This window comes from Lontra canadensis, unplaced genomic scaffold (assembly GCF_010015895.1).
Source record: "Lontra canadensis isolate GAN:19392208 unplaced genomic scaffold, GSC_riverotter_1.0 scaffold1, whole genome shotgun sequence".
NCBI lineage: Eukaryota > Metazoa > Chordata > Mammalia > Carnivora > Mustelidae > Lontra > Lontra canadensis.
In genome coordinates, this window is record NW_022630995.1 from 67,195,755 (window position 1) to 67,215,507 (window position 19,753).

Below are 19,753 nucleotides of genomic sequence, written 5' to 3' on the forward strand. Positions count from 1 at the left end.
ATTTATTTATTTGACAGAGATCACAAGTAGGCAGAGAGGAAGGCAGAGAGGGAGGGGAAAGCAGGCTCCCTGCTAAGCAGAAAGCCCGATGGGGGGCCTGATCCCAGGACCCTGAGATCATGACCCAAGCCGAAGGCAGAGGCTTAACCCACTGAGCCACCCGGGCGCCCTGATGCTTAACATTTTTATGTATCAAATCTGTGGTTATGGTTTTTTCTGCTTCACAGATTTCTGTGTTTGGACAGATTTTTTTCCATATCCATACCATTTTCTTCTAGTTCTCAATATTTACCTTTTTCCAAGATCTTTGGAGTATATTTTGAGACACATTGTAAGATGAGGGTCCCGGCTTGATTTTTTCATAATTTATTTTGAAAATACCTCAGAAATAACACCCAGAAAAATGGTAAGAACAATATAAAAAACGCCCATGTTCCTTTTACCTGGATCCCCCAACATTATGCCCGATTTGCTCCCTACCCTTTATGGCCAGTGTGTCTGAGCCACTGAGAGCATGAGGCTGACATGGCAGGGACCCTCCAGGGTCCCTGGACGTCCCCTCCAGGGATGAGGGTGCCCAGCACAGCCTGCGGGCAGCTCAGCATCGGCATGGCTATGCCCATAGGCACTGAGCAGCCTTCTTTGCTCTGGGCTCCAAGTTCCCTGGGAGGACACCCTGCATTTTGTCATACAGCCGCTTATGTCTTGCTCACTTTCCCTCTTTCCTGTCTTCAACAATTTTAAGGATGATAGGCCTTGAATTCTAAAAGACCGTTCCCCTCCCCCCAAGCCTGGCTCAGCCAAGAATTCTATATCTAAGAGAATTCTCCTTCAAAGGTTAAGACAAAATAAACTTAACACAGAGTAACAAAAACATAATTGTTGCTAGCAGACCTGCCCTACAAGAAATCCAAACAGAAGGCATTAAGTTGCAGACACACGGATGGTACCTAACACACTGGAGGGAACAGGGTCTCATGGTCTCACTTACTTGACAAAACCTAAGATTGTGGAAGCAACAAGAGTAACACTCATCAGGTCGTAATAAACAGACATAACACATAGGGCAGTATGCATGGAGGAAGGGGGGAGCGGGGCCATGTTGGAGCAGAGGTGACACAGCTCAACAGAATTAAGTTGGAATGCTGACTTGTTTAAAGTAAACATGATGGGGCGCCTGGGTGGCTCAGTGGGTTAAGGCCTCTGCCTTCGGCTCGGGTCATGATCCCAGGGTCCTGGGATCGAGCCCTGCATCGGGCGCTCTGCTTGGCAGGGAGCCTGCTTCCCCCTCTCTCTCTGTCTGCCTCTCTGCCTACTTGTGATTTCTGTCAAATAAATAAATAAAATCTTTAAAAAAAAATAAAGTAAACATGAACATGAGTCCAAAAATAGTTTTTTTAAATCAAGAGGAATTAAAATATTACATTAAAAAGCATTTGTTTACCAAAAAAGAAGCCAATAAAGGCAGACTAGAAGAAAAAAAGGCACATGAGGACTATAGACAAATAACAAAATAGGTGTAAATCAGATCCTATCAGTGCTTACCTTCAATGTGACTAGGACTAATCCCCAATCAGGAGGCGGAGGTTGTCAGACTGGAGGAAGAAGATGCAGCCACATGCTGTTTGCAAGAGACACACTTCAATCCAGCAGCGCAAATAGGCTCAAAGTACAGGGAGGAAACCACACCATGCAGAAGGGAACCAGACAAGCTGGAGCCACAGTATGAGTGTTAGACAAAACAGTTTTGGACGAAGGTGGTTTCTGGAGAAGAGGAGGAGAACATCTCGGTGACATAGGGTCACCCTATCAGCAAGACACAGTTATGTTGTAAACACATGCAAAAACAGATCTATGAAGCAAGAGCTGACAAAATGGAAAGAAGAGATAGACGATTCCATCTTAGAGATCTTAATATACTTTTCACAGGTTGATAGAACACCTACACAAGGAAAGATGTAAAAGGAAGAAGAAGACAGTAAGTAGCCCACACAGATCTAACCCTCCCCCCACCCCGTGATCACATCAAATGTGAATGTTCTCAACACCTGCCAATAGAAGAGCAGAAATGGTCAGACTGGTGCAAGAGATACCCCTACAGGAGACTCACTTTAGATTCAAGGATACAAATAGGAAAGTTATAAAGATCTATCAAGCAAACAATAACCAGTAGAGATAGGCGATTTTCACATCAGACAGAATCAGGGTTTTGGTTTTGTTTTGTTTTTTAAAGATTATTTATTTGAGAGAGAGAGAGGGAGAAAGCATAATCAGAGGGAGAAGCAGGCTTCCCACTGAGCAGGGAGCTCTATCCCAGGACCCTGGCATCATGACCTGAGCTGAAGGCAGACAATGGATTGAGCCACCCAGTTCTCCAGAATCAGTCTTAAGATAAATATTATTAGAGACAAAGAGGGGCATTTCATGATGATAAAAAGGACGGTACACCAGGAAAACATAATCATTATCACTGTAGACACCAAAAATGGAGGGCCTCAAATTTTTGATGACAAAACTTACAAAAATAAAAAGGGAAATGGTTAATTGAACAATTATGATTCAGATATTTCAATAACCCACTCCAGTAACTTGAACAACACTGTTAACCCCACTAACTTACCTGACAGATGTGGACCCCATCCAGTAATAGCACCACACACATTGCTTTCCAGTGCAATTGGAATAATGTCTAGAGTATACCACGTACCAGGATATAAAACAAGTCCTGACATATTCAAAGGGATTATAATCACACAAAGGGTATTTGCAGGTGACAGTGGAATTAAATTGAAAGTCAGCAACAGAAAAAATCAGAATAAAACAAATATTTGGAAATTAACACAACTGTAAGTACTATTGGGTCAAGGAAAAAATCATCAGTAACATCAAAATATCTTGAATTGAATGAAAGAAAATACAACAAACCAAAAATTTTGAGATGCAGGTATAGCAATGCTTAGAGGGAAATGTTTACTTTTAAATGCTTATGTTAGAAAGGAGATCTGAAACCAGTGAGCTCCCAACCTTAAGAAGCTGCAACAAAATATACTAGAAATCTATAAAATAGAAAACTCAGTGCAACCTAGTTTGTCTTATGAAAAAAATTAGCAAAATTGGTAAACTTTTACCTAGAGTGCCAAGAAAGCACAAATTGCCAGTATCAGGAATGAAAGGGGGGACATCGCTACATACCCTACAGATATTAGAAGAATTATAAGAAAGTATTATGAACAACTCTATGCCAACAAAGTAGATGACTTACATGAAATGGATAAATTCCTATAAAGACATTATCAAAACTACCTCAAGAAGAAATAGTAAATCTGGATAGACCTCTATCATGTGAAGAAGTTGAATTAATAATTTTAATATCTTTCCACAAAGAAAAACCCATTTCCCAATAGCTTCATGGGTGAATTTTATGAAATATTTAATTAACTTATAATAAACCTACATAAGTTCAGAAAATAGAGGACTGAACACTTTCCAGTTCATTTTACAAAGTCAGCAATATCTTAAAGCCAAAGACAACACAAGAAAAATAACTGAGCAGTATTTCTTATGAATATGGATGCAAAATTCTTTAAAAGTATGTGAGGCGATCAAATCTAGTGACGGGGAAAAGGATTGTACACCATCACCAAGTGGGGTTTATCCCAGTAATTCAAGGTTATTTGACATCTGAAGATCAATTAGCTATATTAGTAGAAAAAAAAGACTTAATTAGATATTTTCAAAAGATAATTTGAGAAAATTCTGTAATCATTCATGGTAGAAGCTCTCAAGAAGGCAACTTGCTCACCAGGTAAAGGGCATCTATAGAAAACCCACAGCCGACAGGGTACTGTTGAGAGGGAGCACACCCCTGGTGCACGGTGGGGCACCCATAGTCCAGAGCCCTGCTCCAGCCCACAACCACTGGGGGCTCCAGGCAGTGCAGGGAGGCCAGAGAAGGATGTGAAAGGCACATAGACTGGGTGAGAATGAGTGTAGTGTCCTTATCATAGACGGTATGCCCTTGTGCGCAGAAAATCATAAGGGATCTTTAAGAATACTAGTATGAATCAAACAAGGTTGGCAAAGTTACAGGATGCAAGATACATATACAAAAGTCAGTTGTAATTCTACATATGATAAACGGTCCCAAACTGAATCAATTGGTCATAGCTGCCAGAGTTTTCTTCTCGGCTTTGTATTCTTTTTTACTGATCAAAATACCATCTTAGGGGTACTGGTTGCCTCAGTTGGTGGAGCGTGCAACTCTTGATCTTGGGGTTGTGAGTTTCAGCCACACATTGGGTGTAGAGACTACTTAAATGAAATTTTGAAAAATACCACCTTATTTTTGCTTCACCATAAATTTTGAAATCAGTGTTAGCCCTCTGACTTTGTTCTTAATTTATCAAAATGATTTTGATTGTTCTAACCTTTGTGATTTTACATAAATCTTAAGATCCTTTGTCAAATTCTACCCAAAAAAAGCCTGCTGGGATTTTAATGAGAACTGTGTTGCATCTGCACATCAGTTTCGGAGAGAACTGGTATCTTAACAACTTTCAGCGTTTGAGTCCATCAGCATGGATGTTTCTCCACTTCCTAAATCTCTAATTTATCCAGGGGATCATCTGTGGCTCTCGGTGTATACATCTTACCTTTGTTGATAAACTTATTCCTCAGTAATTGCTTTTGATGGTGTAATTCTGTTCCTTTAATTTTTAAGTTGGTCACAGTCTGCAAGGCATAGTTTTTCCCATTCTTTTTTATTTTCAACCCATTTATGTCTGAATCCAAGGCCTATCGCCTGCAGACTGTATCAGATGTTGCTTTTCTTGTTGCCTGATCCATTCTTATACTGCCTGCGTTTTCACTGGAGTGTTTGGTCCATTGATGGTTAATACAGTTATCAGCATATTTGGATATATGTCTGCCATTTTGCTACTTGTTTTATGTGTGACTTGGGAATTGTTATTTGTATCTCCTTAACTGCCTTTTTTTGCATTAAATATTTTTAGTGTACCATTTTGCTACAAATTGAATTATCTCCCCTTAAAATTAATATGTTGACGCTCTAACCCCCCACATGACTATTTGGAGACAGAGCCTTTAGGAGGTAAATGAGGTCATAGGGTGGGACCCTGATCTGATATGGTTAGTGTCTTTATAAGAGACACAAGGGTAAAAAAGGCACATTGTATTTGTGTCAACAAAACCATACAGCATCAAAAAGAGGGGACACCAGAGAACTCACTCACTCTCCATGCATATGGACCAAGAGGTCACATGAGCACACAGAGTGAAGATGGCCATCAACGGGCTAGGAAGAGGCCCTTCCTAAACTCCCAGCCAGCCTCCATGACTATGAACAATAAATGTCTACTGGTTAAGCCCCAGCTTGTAGTGTTGTGTTATGACAGCTGAGCCCACTAACACTTGTTTAATTCCTATTGATATTTTAGCAACCTGTTCTGTTCTTTTCTCCGTGATTGCCTGGGAATTACACTGTACACCCTATCATAATCTACTTTAAGTGAATACTGACTCAACTCTGGTGAAATTCACTGCTCCCTTACAATTCTTCCCCTGCTTCATGATAACCTATTTATGTATAACTACATATGCTATATATAACACATACAGCATTCATAACATTACAAACCCAATGACACAGTATTCTCCTAATTAATTCTTTTAAACAACATCACATTTCTTAAAGATCGTAAGGGAAAACAAAGTCACATAACACATCCTTTACTTGTATTGCATTTTTACCATTTCCAGGGTTCCTCCTTCCTTCCCATGGATTCAAGTTACTGTTGGCTCTTACTTCCATTTCAGCCTGAATCACCATTTTGTTGTAGGGCAGGTCAGCTGGCAGTGGATTGTCAGTCTTTGTCCACCTCTGAATGTCTTCATTTTGTCTGCATCTTGAAGGGTTACTTTGCTGGACATAGAGTTCCTGCCCCACCATTTCTAGCCCTGTGGAGGCTTCCAACTGCCTCACACTCCTTCATTTCTGGTGAGGAGTCAGCCATAAGTCGTGCCATTTTTCTGTCTGTGAGGAGTTGCTTTTCTTCTGCAGATTTTCTCTTTGTGCAGGGAGCCCTCCAACCTTATCTATCTTATTCAAGACTGTCTTATCTCTCGTGCAGAGGTGTTGTGCTGAGAGCCCGCTCCACACCCTCAGCTCTCGGCTATCCCCACCTCACTCCACGGGCACTCACTCCACATGTGAGTGCTGTCCACCATGAGGGTCACATGGCACAGCCTCTCCCTGGCGCTCACCTCCAGCCCCAGCTCAACTCTGGGCTGGGCTGCAGCATCCTGCTGACTCACCAGGGCCCCATGGGAGCACACGAACATGCTGTGTGCCACGGGTGGGCTTTCTGCGCTGCTGATCCACACCTCTGTCCGGGTTCATCCTCGCTTTCATGAGGTCTGCTGGTCTCAGCTCCTGGGCAGCTTGGACCTCTTCTTGACAAGCACATTGGAATGCGTGAGGGAGCTGTGCAGGGGTGCAGGTGCCCTTTCCCCGGAGCACAGGCCCTCCTTTCACCACGGCCCGGGGCTCCTCTCGATCCCCAACCCTAACCCCACTGCCTGCTTTTGCTGCATGTTTCCCCCTACAGGAATGCCCCTGTCTGTCTGACATCACGGAGGGATGAGTCTTTCCATGCTCTGGTTAATGAAATGTGCCCTCTCTAAATAGCAAGGTTTTTCATTTTTCAATGGAAATCTTTCTAAAGTGCATTGCTTCCCTGAATGGGCATTATAGACCTTGACATGCTGGCATCCCATTGGTGGTACCAATGGGATGGTATTGGTCAGACCACCTGTTCTTAGCTGGGCTGATGCAGGGGGACACCTCAGCACCTGAACGCCTGGTCCTGCCATGCTTCTGAGTCCCCACGTGGCCTGGGACGGTTTTCTGTTCCTCAGACCCCACCGTGTCACGTGGTCCTCCTGGGCTGTGTGTGGGGCGCCCATCGTGCTGGATTCAGGCCCTCATGGCCCCTGTGAGTTGACCTCTGGGGGTGCCTGCTTCCTCATCTCTGCTGACAACCGTTCTCTCCACAAATTACCAAAAAGAGTAAATAAGACACCCTTTCAACCGACTGTGATGTTGGGCAGGTAACCCACCATCACTGTTGTGGCTCCAACCCGTGTTAGAATGTACTGGCATTTATTGCATCGGACATGTGGCTGGCAGACCAGGAGGGGCTGCCAGGCAAGAGGAAGTTTCATTCCCGGTTTCCTAGATGCGGGAGGCAGGCGCGCCCCATGGAGCCCCATGTGGGATCCCTGGGTCAGGGGTGCAGGCATGGTCTTCACTGGAAGGAGTAGCAGGCATTGGGCCTGACCAGGTGTGGGATTGATTAGTTGGGGTCATATGAGCAGTTTGTGGGGCAGGGGTAGCAGCTGCCCCGTGTGTTATGCTGGCCTCGGGCGATTAGGGTGGAAAGTAAAAGCAGGGGGATGATGCAGAGCACAGGCTATGGGTGGTCATGTCAAAGGCAGGCTTTCAGACACATCATTACTCTGAGAGCCAGCTAGCCCCGGGAGGGGTCATCTCTCCGGGAAAAGCAAGGCCTCACAGTGTCAAGCTATCACAACATACAGAAAATAAAACACGTGAGACAGGTTTTCTCCCTGACTCTCAGTGATTCTGCAGAGCTTCTGAGGGTCATCTGCTGATTCAGGGCTGCTGGGAGCCACCAGGAAGCCATGTCCTCCCACAGTCCCACAGCCCAGTGGCACAGAGATGACCCGCATTGGCCACTTGGTTCTGTGCAGCCCTAGGAAGGACACTGCCTCTCTCTGACCCAGGTTCTCTGATCACGAAAGGACACATGGACACCCTAAATGCTGCCCTCTTTCCCTGCCATTCTTCTGTTAAAATTCTCCAAAATTTGGACACAAAGAGTTCGGGTGTTAAATAAGAGTAGTCTTCACATTTGCTCTCTGCTATGACTAACACATGCCAGGGGCTGTTTACGTCTTTAAAGGAAGCTTCTTATTAGCGGGGAGGATGTCAGCAGAAATTCGGGAGTGTAAATATCTCACAGTGTGGGTGGGGACGAGCTAGTCCTGGCACTGAGGCGCTCCTCAGAGCTGGAAGCTTCTAGAGGTGCTTTTCCTCGCAGTGGTTCTCAGAGTAACAGGAGCCAAGACAGAGTGTAGGGCAGAGCGCAGGTTTGCACATGCTGACAGAGTGCCCTCCTGCACCAAGCCTGCAGCCCAGAGCGCGGTGTCAGGTGGAGGCTTTGGGGGCTGAGTGGCCCCACCCTGGTTTCTGTGGCCTCAGTGTCCCCTGGGCAGCTGTGGAGCATGGGGACAAAGCCCCGGACGCTCCCATGCTGGGGACACCCTGCCCCTTCCAGAAGGGCATGGAGAGCAGGACGTTGGGGATGTGCTGGGAGACAACCGAGTGCTATGTGTCTGCCTTCCCGGAGCCTCATGCTTTCACCTTTTAACCCCATCCTCTACAGGCAGCATCTCCCACCACGGCCCTCAGCTCCTCGGCCTGACGCCCGGTCACAGCAGCGTGTCACAGGCTCTCAGGTAATGTCTTGCTGCTCCACAGACGCCCAGGCGGGAGGGACGGGACTGCCCGCTCCCCACAGATAATGCCACGAACCTTTAGCGGGTTGCCTTTTCAACCCATTTGTCCATGTTCTGAGTAAGATTAGACCACATCACGTTTTGCTTTTTTGAAACTAAAATGTAACTTAGGCAGTTACACTGTTACTAAAAACTCCAAAAGAGCCATTTCATGGCTAGGAGGTATCTTATCCCAGGAATGGACTGGACTAGGGTCGGCAAATATTTCTGTAAAGGGCAGGTAGTGAGTGCTCTCAGCTGTACAGACAAGGACGTAGAGGTAGACAGACAGACACGGCTGTCCCACTAAAACTCTGACTACAGCAGGCAGAACTGGACTTGGCTGCCGTGTGCCAACCTGATGGGACCACCACTCCCTTAACTCTTCATTTTTGACCCTGAGGGTCCCCATTCTCTGCTGCCTTTTGGAACCCCCACAGGGGTCTCTATCCAGGCTCTCTGTCTCATCCGTCCAGGGCAGGTGGTCCCTGAAGGCAGGGGATCCCTGCCCCCCCCCACCTAAGCTCTTTAACGGCAGGCACACATTTTGTCCTCTGCGATAGCCCAGCTACGGTGCCGCGCATCTTCCCCAGCCCATGCGGAGCTGCATCTGTGTGTGCCCTCCACCCCGATTCCAGAGGCTCTCAGACCCCCACCCCCCGCTGGGGGCACTGGCACAGAGGAGGGGCTGGCTGTGGGCATAAACCTGCTCCCAACGTAGATCTGTTGAATTGACTCCTAGGATCCCGTGGCTGCCTGTCCCCTGCAGGGTGCTGTCCCAGCCAGCAGCACCCCCGGTCCCCAGCCAAGCGGCAAGAGGGGGCTCGCCCAGCCTCGGGGGCTCCCAGACGCTGGCCCCCAGGCCGCCCATCAGCATCTCTGCTCTGCTGCAGAGGCAGCGAGTAGGCAAGTGCGCCCTGCGTTGAAAAGGAGACGTGTGTGGAGGGTGTCTACGTACATGTGGGAGGAGTGGACCTGACAGTTGCCTGTCCCTGAGAACTGCGCTTCTGCACTTTGGTGAGAGGGGCTCACACGTGTGTGCTCCTCGGCTCTTGGCTCCCATGCTCCGCAGGGTCTGCTGGCCTTGGGGCGGCCACACGCAAAAAGGGAACGAGGTCCTGCATCGGGCCGTCAGCCTGGGGCTCTTGAGTTACCAGTGGAATGTGACTCAGTGAAACATGCGTCCATACTTGATGGAATAACGTCATACAGTTGAATAAAGTGCTTTTCTGATTGTCCAGAAATGTGACGTGTTTGAAGCTTGGCTCTTATTATTACCTTCAAAGTTCCTGAAAACATCAGTGTTGAAGCAGAGCATGATCCCCATGCTGGCTTACTGCAGGAAGGCTTGGGGGCTAGGCAGAGCCCGACCTTCTGCACACGGGCCCCCGAGGGGAATGGCCACATGGTCCAGACAGCCTCTGTCACCTGGGTGTCCACGGCTCACAGGTGATGCTGTATTCGGCAATGACTGGTTTCTGGAGATGAGTTTTGGGCCTGCCTCCTGCCAGGTCAGTGAGATGCTCGTTCTCAGCTGAGGAGGGCAACTAGTCAAGACCGCACGGGGCGGGAAAGAGGCTTCTAGGGCTAATCATGATCCCTTATATGTCAAGAACCTAAGACTTGTCCAAGAGCTTGGTCTGTGTTCCTTCTCGAGGGTTGGGCTCACAGGGCGGGCAGGCGTAGAACAAGGCAGAGAGGAGAGGACCCCCTTCTACACCTGGAGATCGTGAGGCATGGGCAGGTGCCTTGTCAGGTGACACCCTGGCCAGGCCACACCACACAGCAGTCTTCCGGAGGGCTTAAGGCCCCTGGTGGCTTCCACATCTGGCTGGCAGATGCAGTCCCTACATCGCACGGCAGGGGAGCTTCCAGAAAAGTTCCGGTGTTCTAGAACCCCCAGTCTTGGCGCGTATCCTTCTCTGCGAATGTTCTATAACGTGTGCATGGTGGTTTCCAGCGTGAGACGATGGCCGGTCACAAGGCGCTGGTCGTCTCCCAGCTCCCACTCCCCGGGGTTCTGCTCTGCATGCTGCATGGCACCAGTCTGCCAGGGTCCAAGCCTGGGCCACTGTTGGGAAGGCCAGGGAGGTCTGACTGCCCTGGTCCTGCCGGGAGCCTGGCTTGAAGATGGCCCAGAGCTCCCTACCGCAGGGCCGCTGGGGCCACATGTTGCCTGCCCACCTGCCAGGCCCGCACGCTCCTGGCACAGCTCCCCGCATGACCCAGAGCCAGAGCTGCACTTTGGGTTTAGCTGCCCACATCTTTGGGGCTGTCACTCTCCACGATGAGTTTCCTTGTGGCTGGGGAGGCGCTGCCGATGTGTCTGCTGGGGCCGATGCTGTGATGTCCCAGGCTGTTTACCAGCCTCTCAGCACATCTGCTGCTCCAGTGTGATCTGTGTGGGACGTCCAGGCAGCAGCGCTCCAGACAGACGATAGCCCTGGCCCACAGCGCCAGGTGTGAGCTCGGAGCCCTCACCAAGCCGTCTGCTCTCTGCCCGGGATGGGCGAGGCCCAGCGGATCCTCCGCTCTGAGGCTCGGGCCGGGGCTGCTCCTAGTGGCCCGGCCAAAGAAAGTCACCAAGATGAGCAGGCTGGGCAGCTTAGACCCCAAGGCTCGCTTTGCCCCCGCGAGGTCGCCAGTGGCTACGCAGGTCCGCTTGGACTTGGGAGATGTCAACCAGATTGTGCTGCAGGGCGGGGGTGGGGGGCTATCACACAGCCCCCCAGGGAGGCCGTCGGGCACCAGTGGTTGTAACATGCCCAGAAAGCAGCACATCTGAAAGTGCCAGCTGGGCCTCAGGCCCTTCTCTAGACCAAGTTCTCGTCTTTACAGGCAGACCAAATATCCTCCGTGGTGGCCCGGGCCGCAGGCCACAGCTTCGGTGGCCCCGGCCACAGGCCCCACCTTTACAACCGATTGCATTCAAACGGCCTCGTACTCCTCACCCGCCTGGCAGGCTTGCTGCCCTTCGGGCTGAGTAAGTACTTGACAGCTTATCTGCTACCGTGGTTTTATTCTGTTGCTTCTCTGGTCTTAATTACATGACACTTATTCAAGCCCCAACACTGGGAAGGGTGCATGTTTCCTCAGGCCAGCTAGCAGGTGCCTGGAAATGACCCTGCCCCGTCCCCACCCCTACCCTACTCTCCCCAACCACCCAGCCCCCAGTCCCCACCCTGCTCTCCCCAACCATCCAGCCCCCAGTCCCTACCCTGCTCTCCCCTACCACCCACACCCCCACCCCCACCCTACTCTCCCCCACCACCCAGCCCACGGGCTCCCTCTGTCCTTGCCCTGGTATAGCACCCTCCAGACTGTGTCTCATCTTTCAGACGCCCTGCCTGTCGGACCATTTGTTTTGGTTTTAGTAGAGCTGGGCTCACACCATCAGCTTCTGAAGCCTGCCACGCGAGCACTTTGGGGGTGAGCACGCCCACCCCTGTGGGAGCAGAGCCTCGGGGGAGCGCTCCGATAGGGTGCTGAGGCCATGAGGCTAGGAAAGGGCAGGCAGGAGGCCCAGCAGCGCAGGGGCCTTGGCCCAGAACACCAGGGAGTTGGGAGTTGGGAGTCATGAGAGTCCTAAGCCCCTCACCCAGAAAAGCCTGGCAGGTAACCCGGAGGCAGAGGCAGATCAGAGAGCAGGGGCAGCGGTGGCGGGGTGAGGCCAGTGGGACTGCCTGGCGGTCTGGTGGGCTCTCAGAGGCAAGCAGCTAGCTCCAGCTGTGGGCTCTGCTCTGAGCTGAAGAGCCGTGCTCACTCCAGAGAAGGGAAGAGGCTGGTGCTCTGGGGCCTCCGGGAAACGCCCCCCTCCCTCCCCCGACTGTGGGCGCACCTCTAGAAGAGGCAGTTTCCCCGAACCCCTGGTGTGTTGGGACCGCTTTCAGTCGAATTCTCTTTAAAATCACAGCACAGATTTCTGTGCTTATGAAGTCAAATCTGCCCAGAAAGATACCTTTGAAGAGGACCAGCCTCTCAGGTCCCACCAATTCCCCACTCCCCGGGACCGAGCAAGTCTTTCGGTTCCATTCTTGATATAAACCTGGCTGGATTGCAGTCCCTCTTTTCCTTAGATAAAAACATTTACTCCTGTGGGTTCTCAGGTCCTGCATCAGGGACCAGTCCCCACAAGCTCGCAGACATTGCAGCCCCTTGCACCCAGGATGACTCTGCACCAGTGCCCACGCCCCCTCCCCTGCTAGGCTCAGCAGCTCAGCAGTGCCCTGACACTTCTCGGGAGGGGCCAGCACCCTGCCTAAGCCTCTGGGCTTCCAAGGATACCTAGGTCTTTCTCCTCTGGGCGTCTCCTGTCTCGAAGACAAAGCAGAGACCATCTGTCAAAATTTTGTTTTTAGCCATAAAATTTCCCTGGATGAAGGATCGGATTGGATATTAACTTACAGTTGCTGGATGTGTTTTCCTGAAGTGAAAGAAAGGGTGTCCAACCAGCACTACTTCCCAACTCTAACCACTGGGAACCGGGGACTGGGCCCCCCTATGACCTCCCACTCTCCAGCAGCCAGACTTTTACCAGAAGAAGAAGCAGAAAGCCCCTGGGACCAACAGGAAGAGAGAGGAGGCCCCAAGCTCAGGAAGGGCTTAGCACAGAGGAAGCAGGTCTGGGTTATGCCACCTCCCAGGCCCCATGCCCTGTCCCAGACACCCCGCAGAGTGGGAGTCAGCCATGCAGGTCATCAAACCAGACCCTCAGGAGCGCAGAGTCTTTCACACCCACACAGTTGTGACATGGAGGGAGGTTTGGAAGGCGTTTTCTTTTCAGAGGGGAGGAAATTCCTAGAATTCTTAGGTGGTAAATCCAAGTCTGCACCAATTTTGTGTTCCACTTAAGGGAACCATGGACTGGGGACTTGCATGGTGGTAAGGCGGCAGGTGTCCCTGACTCCCTATGTACACCCCGTCTCCAGACCCGCAGATTCTGGAGGACTTCCAGCTGGAATGTGGAGGCCCCAAGTGGGATGGCTGCCCCTGCAGACATCTGCACAGCCAGGGACGCTGTGTCTCAGGAATCACGGGTCACCCTGGGAGAGGGATGGGGCTCTCCCACAAGACAGGTGCTCGGAGGCCAGGATGCCGGGCTTTTCCCCCTGGGGGTGTCCCTAGACTCTCCACGCCGAGCCGAGCCCTTCTCCTCAACTCTCACACATACAGCAGAGTCACACGGCGCCCTTCCTTGCCATCACTCTGTGAGCCGCACATGCAAACACCATATGCTCTCACTCCACGTTCTCGAGCCACAACCATGGGCGTGCTTCTCAAGGGGAATGATTCTCCTCCAGCCTCGTCAGATGCTTCCTTGTGGCCAAAGCAGGTGTTCTAGATGGTGACCTGCACCCGTGTCCTCCCAGGGCGCTGCAGGCCACACACACGAGCCACGAGCCCAGCAGCCCTCACTGACAACATGTGTTTACAAACGTGTGTGCGGGTGTGGGAGGACGGCTACATGAGTGTCCCCTTTTCTCAGTGGGTTTCCAGGTATGTAGCTGAGATGCAGGAAGGTTCTCTCCGGGGGACATCCTGGCCCCTTGTGCAGACCCTGGCTTTAGGAGAGCCAGAGTGAGCAACTCCTGTGCAGACAACACCCCTGCAAGGGTTGCAGAACCCCGTTGTCCTCCTGGGCCCCTGGGAGCCCCAGTTGAGGATACTCTGATCTCCATGGCACAGGTTTTTTGCTTCTGTTTTTGTTTTTCTTTTAAGATTTATTTATTTAAGAGAACAAGCGAGCGTGTGCAAGTGGTGGGGGGGTGGCAGAGGGAGAGACAGAATCTCAAGCAGATTCCCCACAGAGCACAGAGCCTGACATGGGGCTTGATCTCAGATCCAAGATCATGACCTGAGGTAAAACCAAGGGTCAGATGTTTCACTGACTGAGCCCCCCAGGTGCCCTAAGACTTTTCCAACGTGTCCCAGAGTGATCAGAAATCTGGGTGAAGCTGCCTCCGTCTTTCACAGAGAACCTTGGGGAGAGGGCTGCAGGGCCCACGTACCTCTGGGGGCCCCTGCTCTGCCCGCTGGGCTCGTGGACATGTGGCTGGCCGCACTCACAGCCTGGGAGTTGGATGGGCACGGAGGCAGGGTCTGGATGCACCCTGCTGCCTTCCAGAGCCCAGGAGTGGGACTGCAGGTCCAGCACGCTCAGGGTGGCGCAGAGTGGGTGGGGGGTCTAGACCGGACTGGCAGATCCCAGGTGCCTCGGTGGTTTCCTGCAGGGGTGGGAGCAGGGCTGCAGGGGTGTTCCTCATTTTCCCAATGAGGAAATAACTGTATGCAGTCAACACCAACACTACTTGGAAAATTGCTTTTGAAGAGCCTGCCCGGCCTGAGGAATACAGAGCATGCTCAGGGATGCTGTCCCCTGCCTCGCAGACATGCTGGGCGGCCACAGCAGAGCTCACCGTATGCAGCTCAGGGTAAATCAGGCAGCTGTGGCCACATCCTGAGGGTGCTGGCCTCAGGTTCCCCTCCTCAGGCCTCCTGGGGCTGCAGGGGAAGCTCTCCAGGTTCAGCTCTACACCCTACAGACGTGTGCTCCTCCTCCCTGGCGCCCAACAGAGTCAGCAGCAGGCACTGCCTAGGGAGTGGGCGGAGGGGTTGGTGTCTACAGACCCCACGGCAGCCCTGGGCCCCTCTCCAGGATCTCCGGCTCTTGCTGACATGTGGATGGCGCGAGGCCCCCAGAAGCTGCAGGCCAGCCGGAGTCAGTGTGGAGGGGGGGCGGGTAGGGCTGCATCCAGCATAGTGGGGAGCACTCTGCATTTGACCTCGGGCCCCTCACGTGTCACTCTGGCCCCTACAGGCTGGCTGTGTCCTCCGAAGACAGGTGCAGGGCCGCACAGAGAGGGGCAGAAGCAGCTCGGAGAAGACGGGAAATCACCAGCTGTGGAAGCACAGGAGGGGCAGAAAGAATTTGGTAATGACAGTTACAACCTTCAGGGAACCTCATAAACTCATTTTCAGGAAATGTTATTTTGCCACGTGGAGACATGGAGGTGCAGCCTGGACTCTGGGGAGAGCAGCTCAGGCTGGGGCCTGGGGGAATAGGGGGCACTCCGCACAGAACACAGGGTGGGGGGCAGTCAGTGAGAACACAGGGGACAGACAGTGCAGAGCTGCGCTGGGAGTAAGTGGGCACAGGGCCACCAGATCCAGGAGCAAAGGCAGGGAGTCCCCCGCAGTGGGGGGATGGGTGGGTGGCGGGCAACCAGGCTTTGCCTCACTGGGGTGGCTCCAGCCCCGGCAGAAGGGACGACTGACCCAGTGTCCTCCGAGGATCCAGACATGATGGAGGGCATTGGACTCAGCAGGACGTGGGGATTGCAAGGCAGCCTCGTGGCGGCAGAATTGGGGAAACTGAGGCACAGCGCCACTCCGAACCCCACCGGGTGCGGAATGAGGACAGAGCCCTGGCTCCCTACCTTGGCTGGCCCTCTGGGGTAAGGCTCTCCATTGCCCTTGGCATCTAGACATGGCATGGGCCTACAGGACCCTCTCAGCAAATCCCATCCCACCCGTGGACCCCCAGGACTCTGTCCTCCCCAACCTCACAGGCTGCAAAGACCCTGTGAGCAGGGCAGCGCCATACCTGGGTGGATGGAGGGATCCATGTAGGTACGTGTATGCGCACGTGTGTGCAGGGGTGGAGGGAGGGAGAGAAGGAGGGGAATAGTACTGGGTCTGGGAAGGGAGGGCCATGGTCATCGTGGGCAGCTGGTCCTGTTCCTGGCCCTGGGTGACAGGTCCTGACTTGGGTCTCAGGTGTGGTGGAATGAGCAGGACGTCCCAGGCGAGGGCCCTCCTGAGTGCCCGAGGATCCCCTGCTTTGTGTCCCCCAGGCAGGGGGGGGACCATCCTTCTCTGAGGAAAGCCTCCTTTCTGTTTTCACTTTTCCTGCTTCTGGTGTCTGCCTTTCTACATCTTAAACTGAAATTTGGCAGAAAAACAATTTGCCTCAGGACTTTTCAGAGCCAAGCCCCGGGGCGGGTAGTTTGGGAATCCGGACAGAGCACTCTCAGGGGCGGGGGTTGTAGGGGGGGCCTCCTGGTTTCTGAGGCTTGTTTTCTTCCTGCTGTGCACACTAACTGGGCGTAAACTGAGAAGAGTCGTGTCCCCCGCGAGGGGAAGCACGGATGATTCTTGGCAAATGACCTTGGGGCCAGGGTCACTGTGAGCTCCTCGAGTGGCCTCCCACCTTTGGGGAGGAAAACTGCGGTCACCGATGCTTCTAGAATCCTCTGTAGGATCACCCCCTTCACAGGAGACATGGGCCAAGACCGGGTTTAAAAGAAGGAACATCAGCTCCCCCCAGGGCTAAGTGACGGGCCTCTGGCCCCATCTGTGAAATGGGCCAGCACCTTCCCAAACCATGTCCAACTCCTGCCTCAGAAGCGCCTCCCCCAGGAGCCAAGATGCCCCATCTCCTCACACAGGCGGCACGGGCAGCAGGGGTGGCCCCAGCCTGCAGGCTGCCTGCATCCCCACCCTCCTCTAGGCTGCCTGGCTTCCAAGTGCAAAAAGCTTGAATCCGGTCCTTGGAAGAGTTTCCAGATGTTTCTGGCCTCAGAAAGAGCCTTCTGTGATGCTGGGAACACTGCTGGGGTAGGGGTCTGGGTTTACCCAGTGGGCACTTATGTCCTCCTGCATGTCAGCCACGCTGCACCAAGAATGTTCCATGCCTTCCAAGGAAAACAGGCCAGCTGGAGGGAGTCTCAGGGCCTTCACTCCCAGCCTGGGGCCGCGTGGCGTGGGGATACTTGGGGACGGGGTAGCAGACTCATGCCCCCCATGCTGCCACCCCTGGAGATGCTGAGGCCAGCTAAGAGCCTGCCCTCCAGGGCCCAGCATGGCCACCCCCACCCTGGGGGCCAACAGGTCAGGGGAACCTCGACCCCTGAATCCTCCCTGGAGACCTGGTCTCCGTGTTCTGGAGGTGCCAGGGACCCGAGCCCTGCCCGGATCCCTGAGTGTGAGGGAGGAAAGGCACCCCTATACGTGCACACTCAGACACATACGTGTGTGTGGTGCACACTCACACCGTGCACACCCAGTCCCCTCCACACATGCAGCTGTGACTCCAGGTGACACAGCCCCAGAGCCAGCCACTACCTTGGGACCTTGCAGCATGGAAGCCTGGGTTTGCACCTGGTCTCTGCCTTCCAGCTGCAGGGCCCTGTCTGGGCTGTGCGTCCAGAGGCAGCCGAGTGTGTTGCACACACAGGACGTGGAGTCGTGTGCAGGAGTCAGCAGCTCCGGGGTGCATCTGGCCGTGGCCCAACATGACAGAGATGGCCATCCTGCCTCAGCCTCCTGTTCCCTGACCCTGGGCCAGAGCCCTGTGTCCATCCAGGCCCCTCGGCCAGGCTCCCCCATAGCAGCAGACCAGCACTGCCTGCCTGGCCCTCTGCCGGCCCCCCTCGGCCCCAGCCTGTCGCTGCAGCTGGGCCAGGCGCCCGTCCTCGGCAAGCCCGGCAGGAACAACCCAGTTCACTTGGGGAGCGCTTGTCTGGAAACTGGATATATGTGCAGTTTTTTAAAACCTCGGAGCCAATGTTGAGAATGGGGCTGTTTTTCCAGTGGAAAGTGTAACGTGAGCCCAGAACCGTTCCTGCTTGCTCGCCACACGGAGACAACCCGACGCCCCTGCACATGAGGCCGGCGCCCTGGCTCAGGGACCACATTGGCCATGTCCCGCGCCCCGCCAGGGTGGTCCCGCCTGCAGTCCCCGCCTATAGCCCCCCACCAACACGCCAGGCCAGCCAGGGCTCTGAGACACCCACCAAGGTCTGCAGGTCTGCCCCATGCAGCGCCCTCATGCTCACCCAGCAGCTGAAGCCAGGGCTCAAACCCCGAGTGGCCCTGGGCGCGGGGCCCCGGCCCTCAGCCAGACACGGCCCCCAAGCACAGGAAGCCTCACCCCAGGCAGCCAGGCCAGCTTCCCTGCAGCTCCTGACAGATGCCATTGCCTCCAAGGACACCCCCAAGGCTGTGACCCTGGACCTCTGGGCTGTGGCTGTCAGAGCCTCACGACTGGGCCAGGGAGCTGCTTTCTGCTCCCCTCCCCCAGGTGCTGAGGGCCAGCACTGGGATCCTCCCGCTAGGAGGATAGCCCCAAGGCCGAGGGGCTGGGCCCCTGCAGCTCCTTCCCCTGGGGAGAACTACAGATCCATGGTGTTTGCTCAGCACAGCTGTTGCCAGCTTGGCAGCTCTGAGAGCCTCTGGGGGCAGGGGTCCCATGGGGCTCTGAGCACGCGTGTGTGTGTGTGTGTGTGTGTGTGTGTGTGTGTGTGTGTGTATCTAGCAGATGATGGTGGCCCTTGGAAAGTTCAGTGGCCAGCACTGCCCGGGCTCTGGGAGAAGCTTCCCTGGGACACACAGGGGGCTCTGCCTTGACCCCGGCCACTCCCAGTCCCCCACCGGGCCGTCCACACCAATGCTCACTTATGGAACTCTGGTCCCAAAGAAGGAGTTGGGGGGGTGGGTTGCCCAGCCTGCTGTCCCTGACACCCTGCTAGGGGACTCGGCTCCCATCTTCCTGGACGGGAGCCCCAACCCCAGCCACAGACTCACATACTGGTCCCTGTGGTCCCTGGTGCGAGGTGCTGGGGTACAGAGGCAGGTCTCTGCCACAGGGACCACATCTCCAGCCACTTCCCTGCCTCCCACGAGGACATGAACAAACCGCAGTCTGGCCCTCAAAGCAGGACGAGCCACCCGGAGGAGAATTGGGGAGGCCAGTGACCATGAGACACCCACCTGAGCTGAGGATTCCCTGCCGGACCCCCCCCCCACCTCCAGGCCCAGATTCAGAGCTGGCTGGTTGCTGTCTCCCCCCTGACTCAGGGGCCAAGGGCTGCACGCCAGCACATGTGACCACAGGTGATCCCTGGTGACAGTATCTCCCACTGGGGCAGCCTGTGGCTGTCACTGCTCACCATCCCAGCCTGGTACACATCCTTTTGGCAATATATTTTTTTAAAAGACTTTATTTTCTTTACAGTAATCTCTACAGCCAACATGGGACTTGAACTCGCAGCCTGAGATCCAGAGTCCCACACTCTGCAGCCTGGGCCTGCCAGGTGCCCCTTGGCGAGGTTTTTTTTTTTTTTTTCCTTAAAGATTTTATTTATTTATTTGACAG

The 19,753-nt window shown here is 53.3% G+C and overlaps 1 protein-coding gene across 1 annotated transcript in view; it reads left to right on the forward strand.

Moving 5' to 3' along the window:
* The window catches only part of RNF212 (ring finger protein 212), a 33,175-nt gene extending 23,459 nt beyond the window's left edge, over positions 1-9,716 (forward strand). Inside the window, exons 10-11 of the mRNA XM_032856701.1 lie at positions 8,487-8,559; positions 9,341-9,716. Coding sequence (XP_032712592.1) covers positions 8,487-8,559; positions 9,341-9,524 — 257 coding nt within the window. The 3' untranslated portion in view covers positions 9,525-9,716. The remainder of the gene's footprint in view (positions 1-8,486; positions 8,560-9,340) is intronic.
* Positions 9,717-19,753: the final 10,037 nt, after the last annotated feature.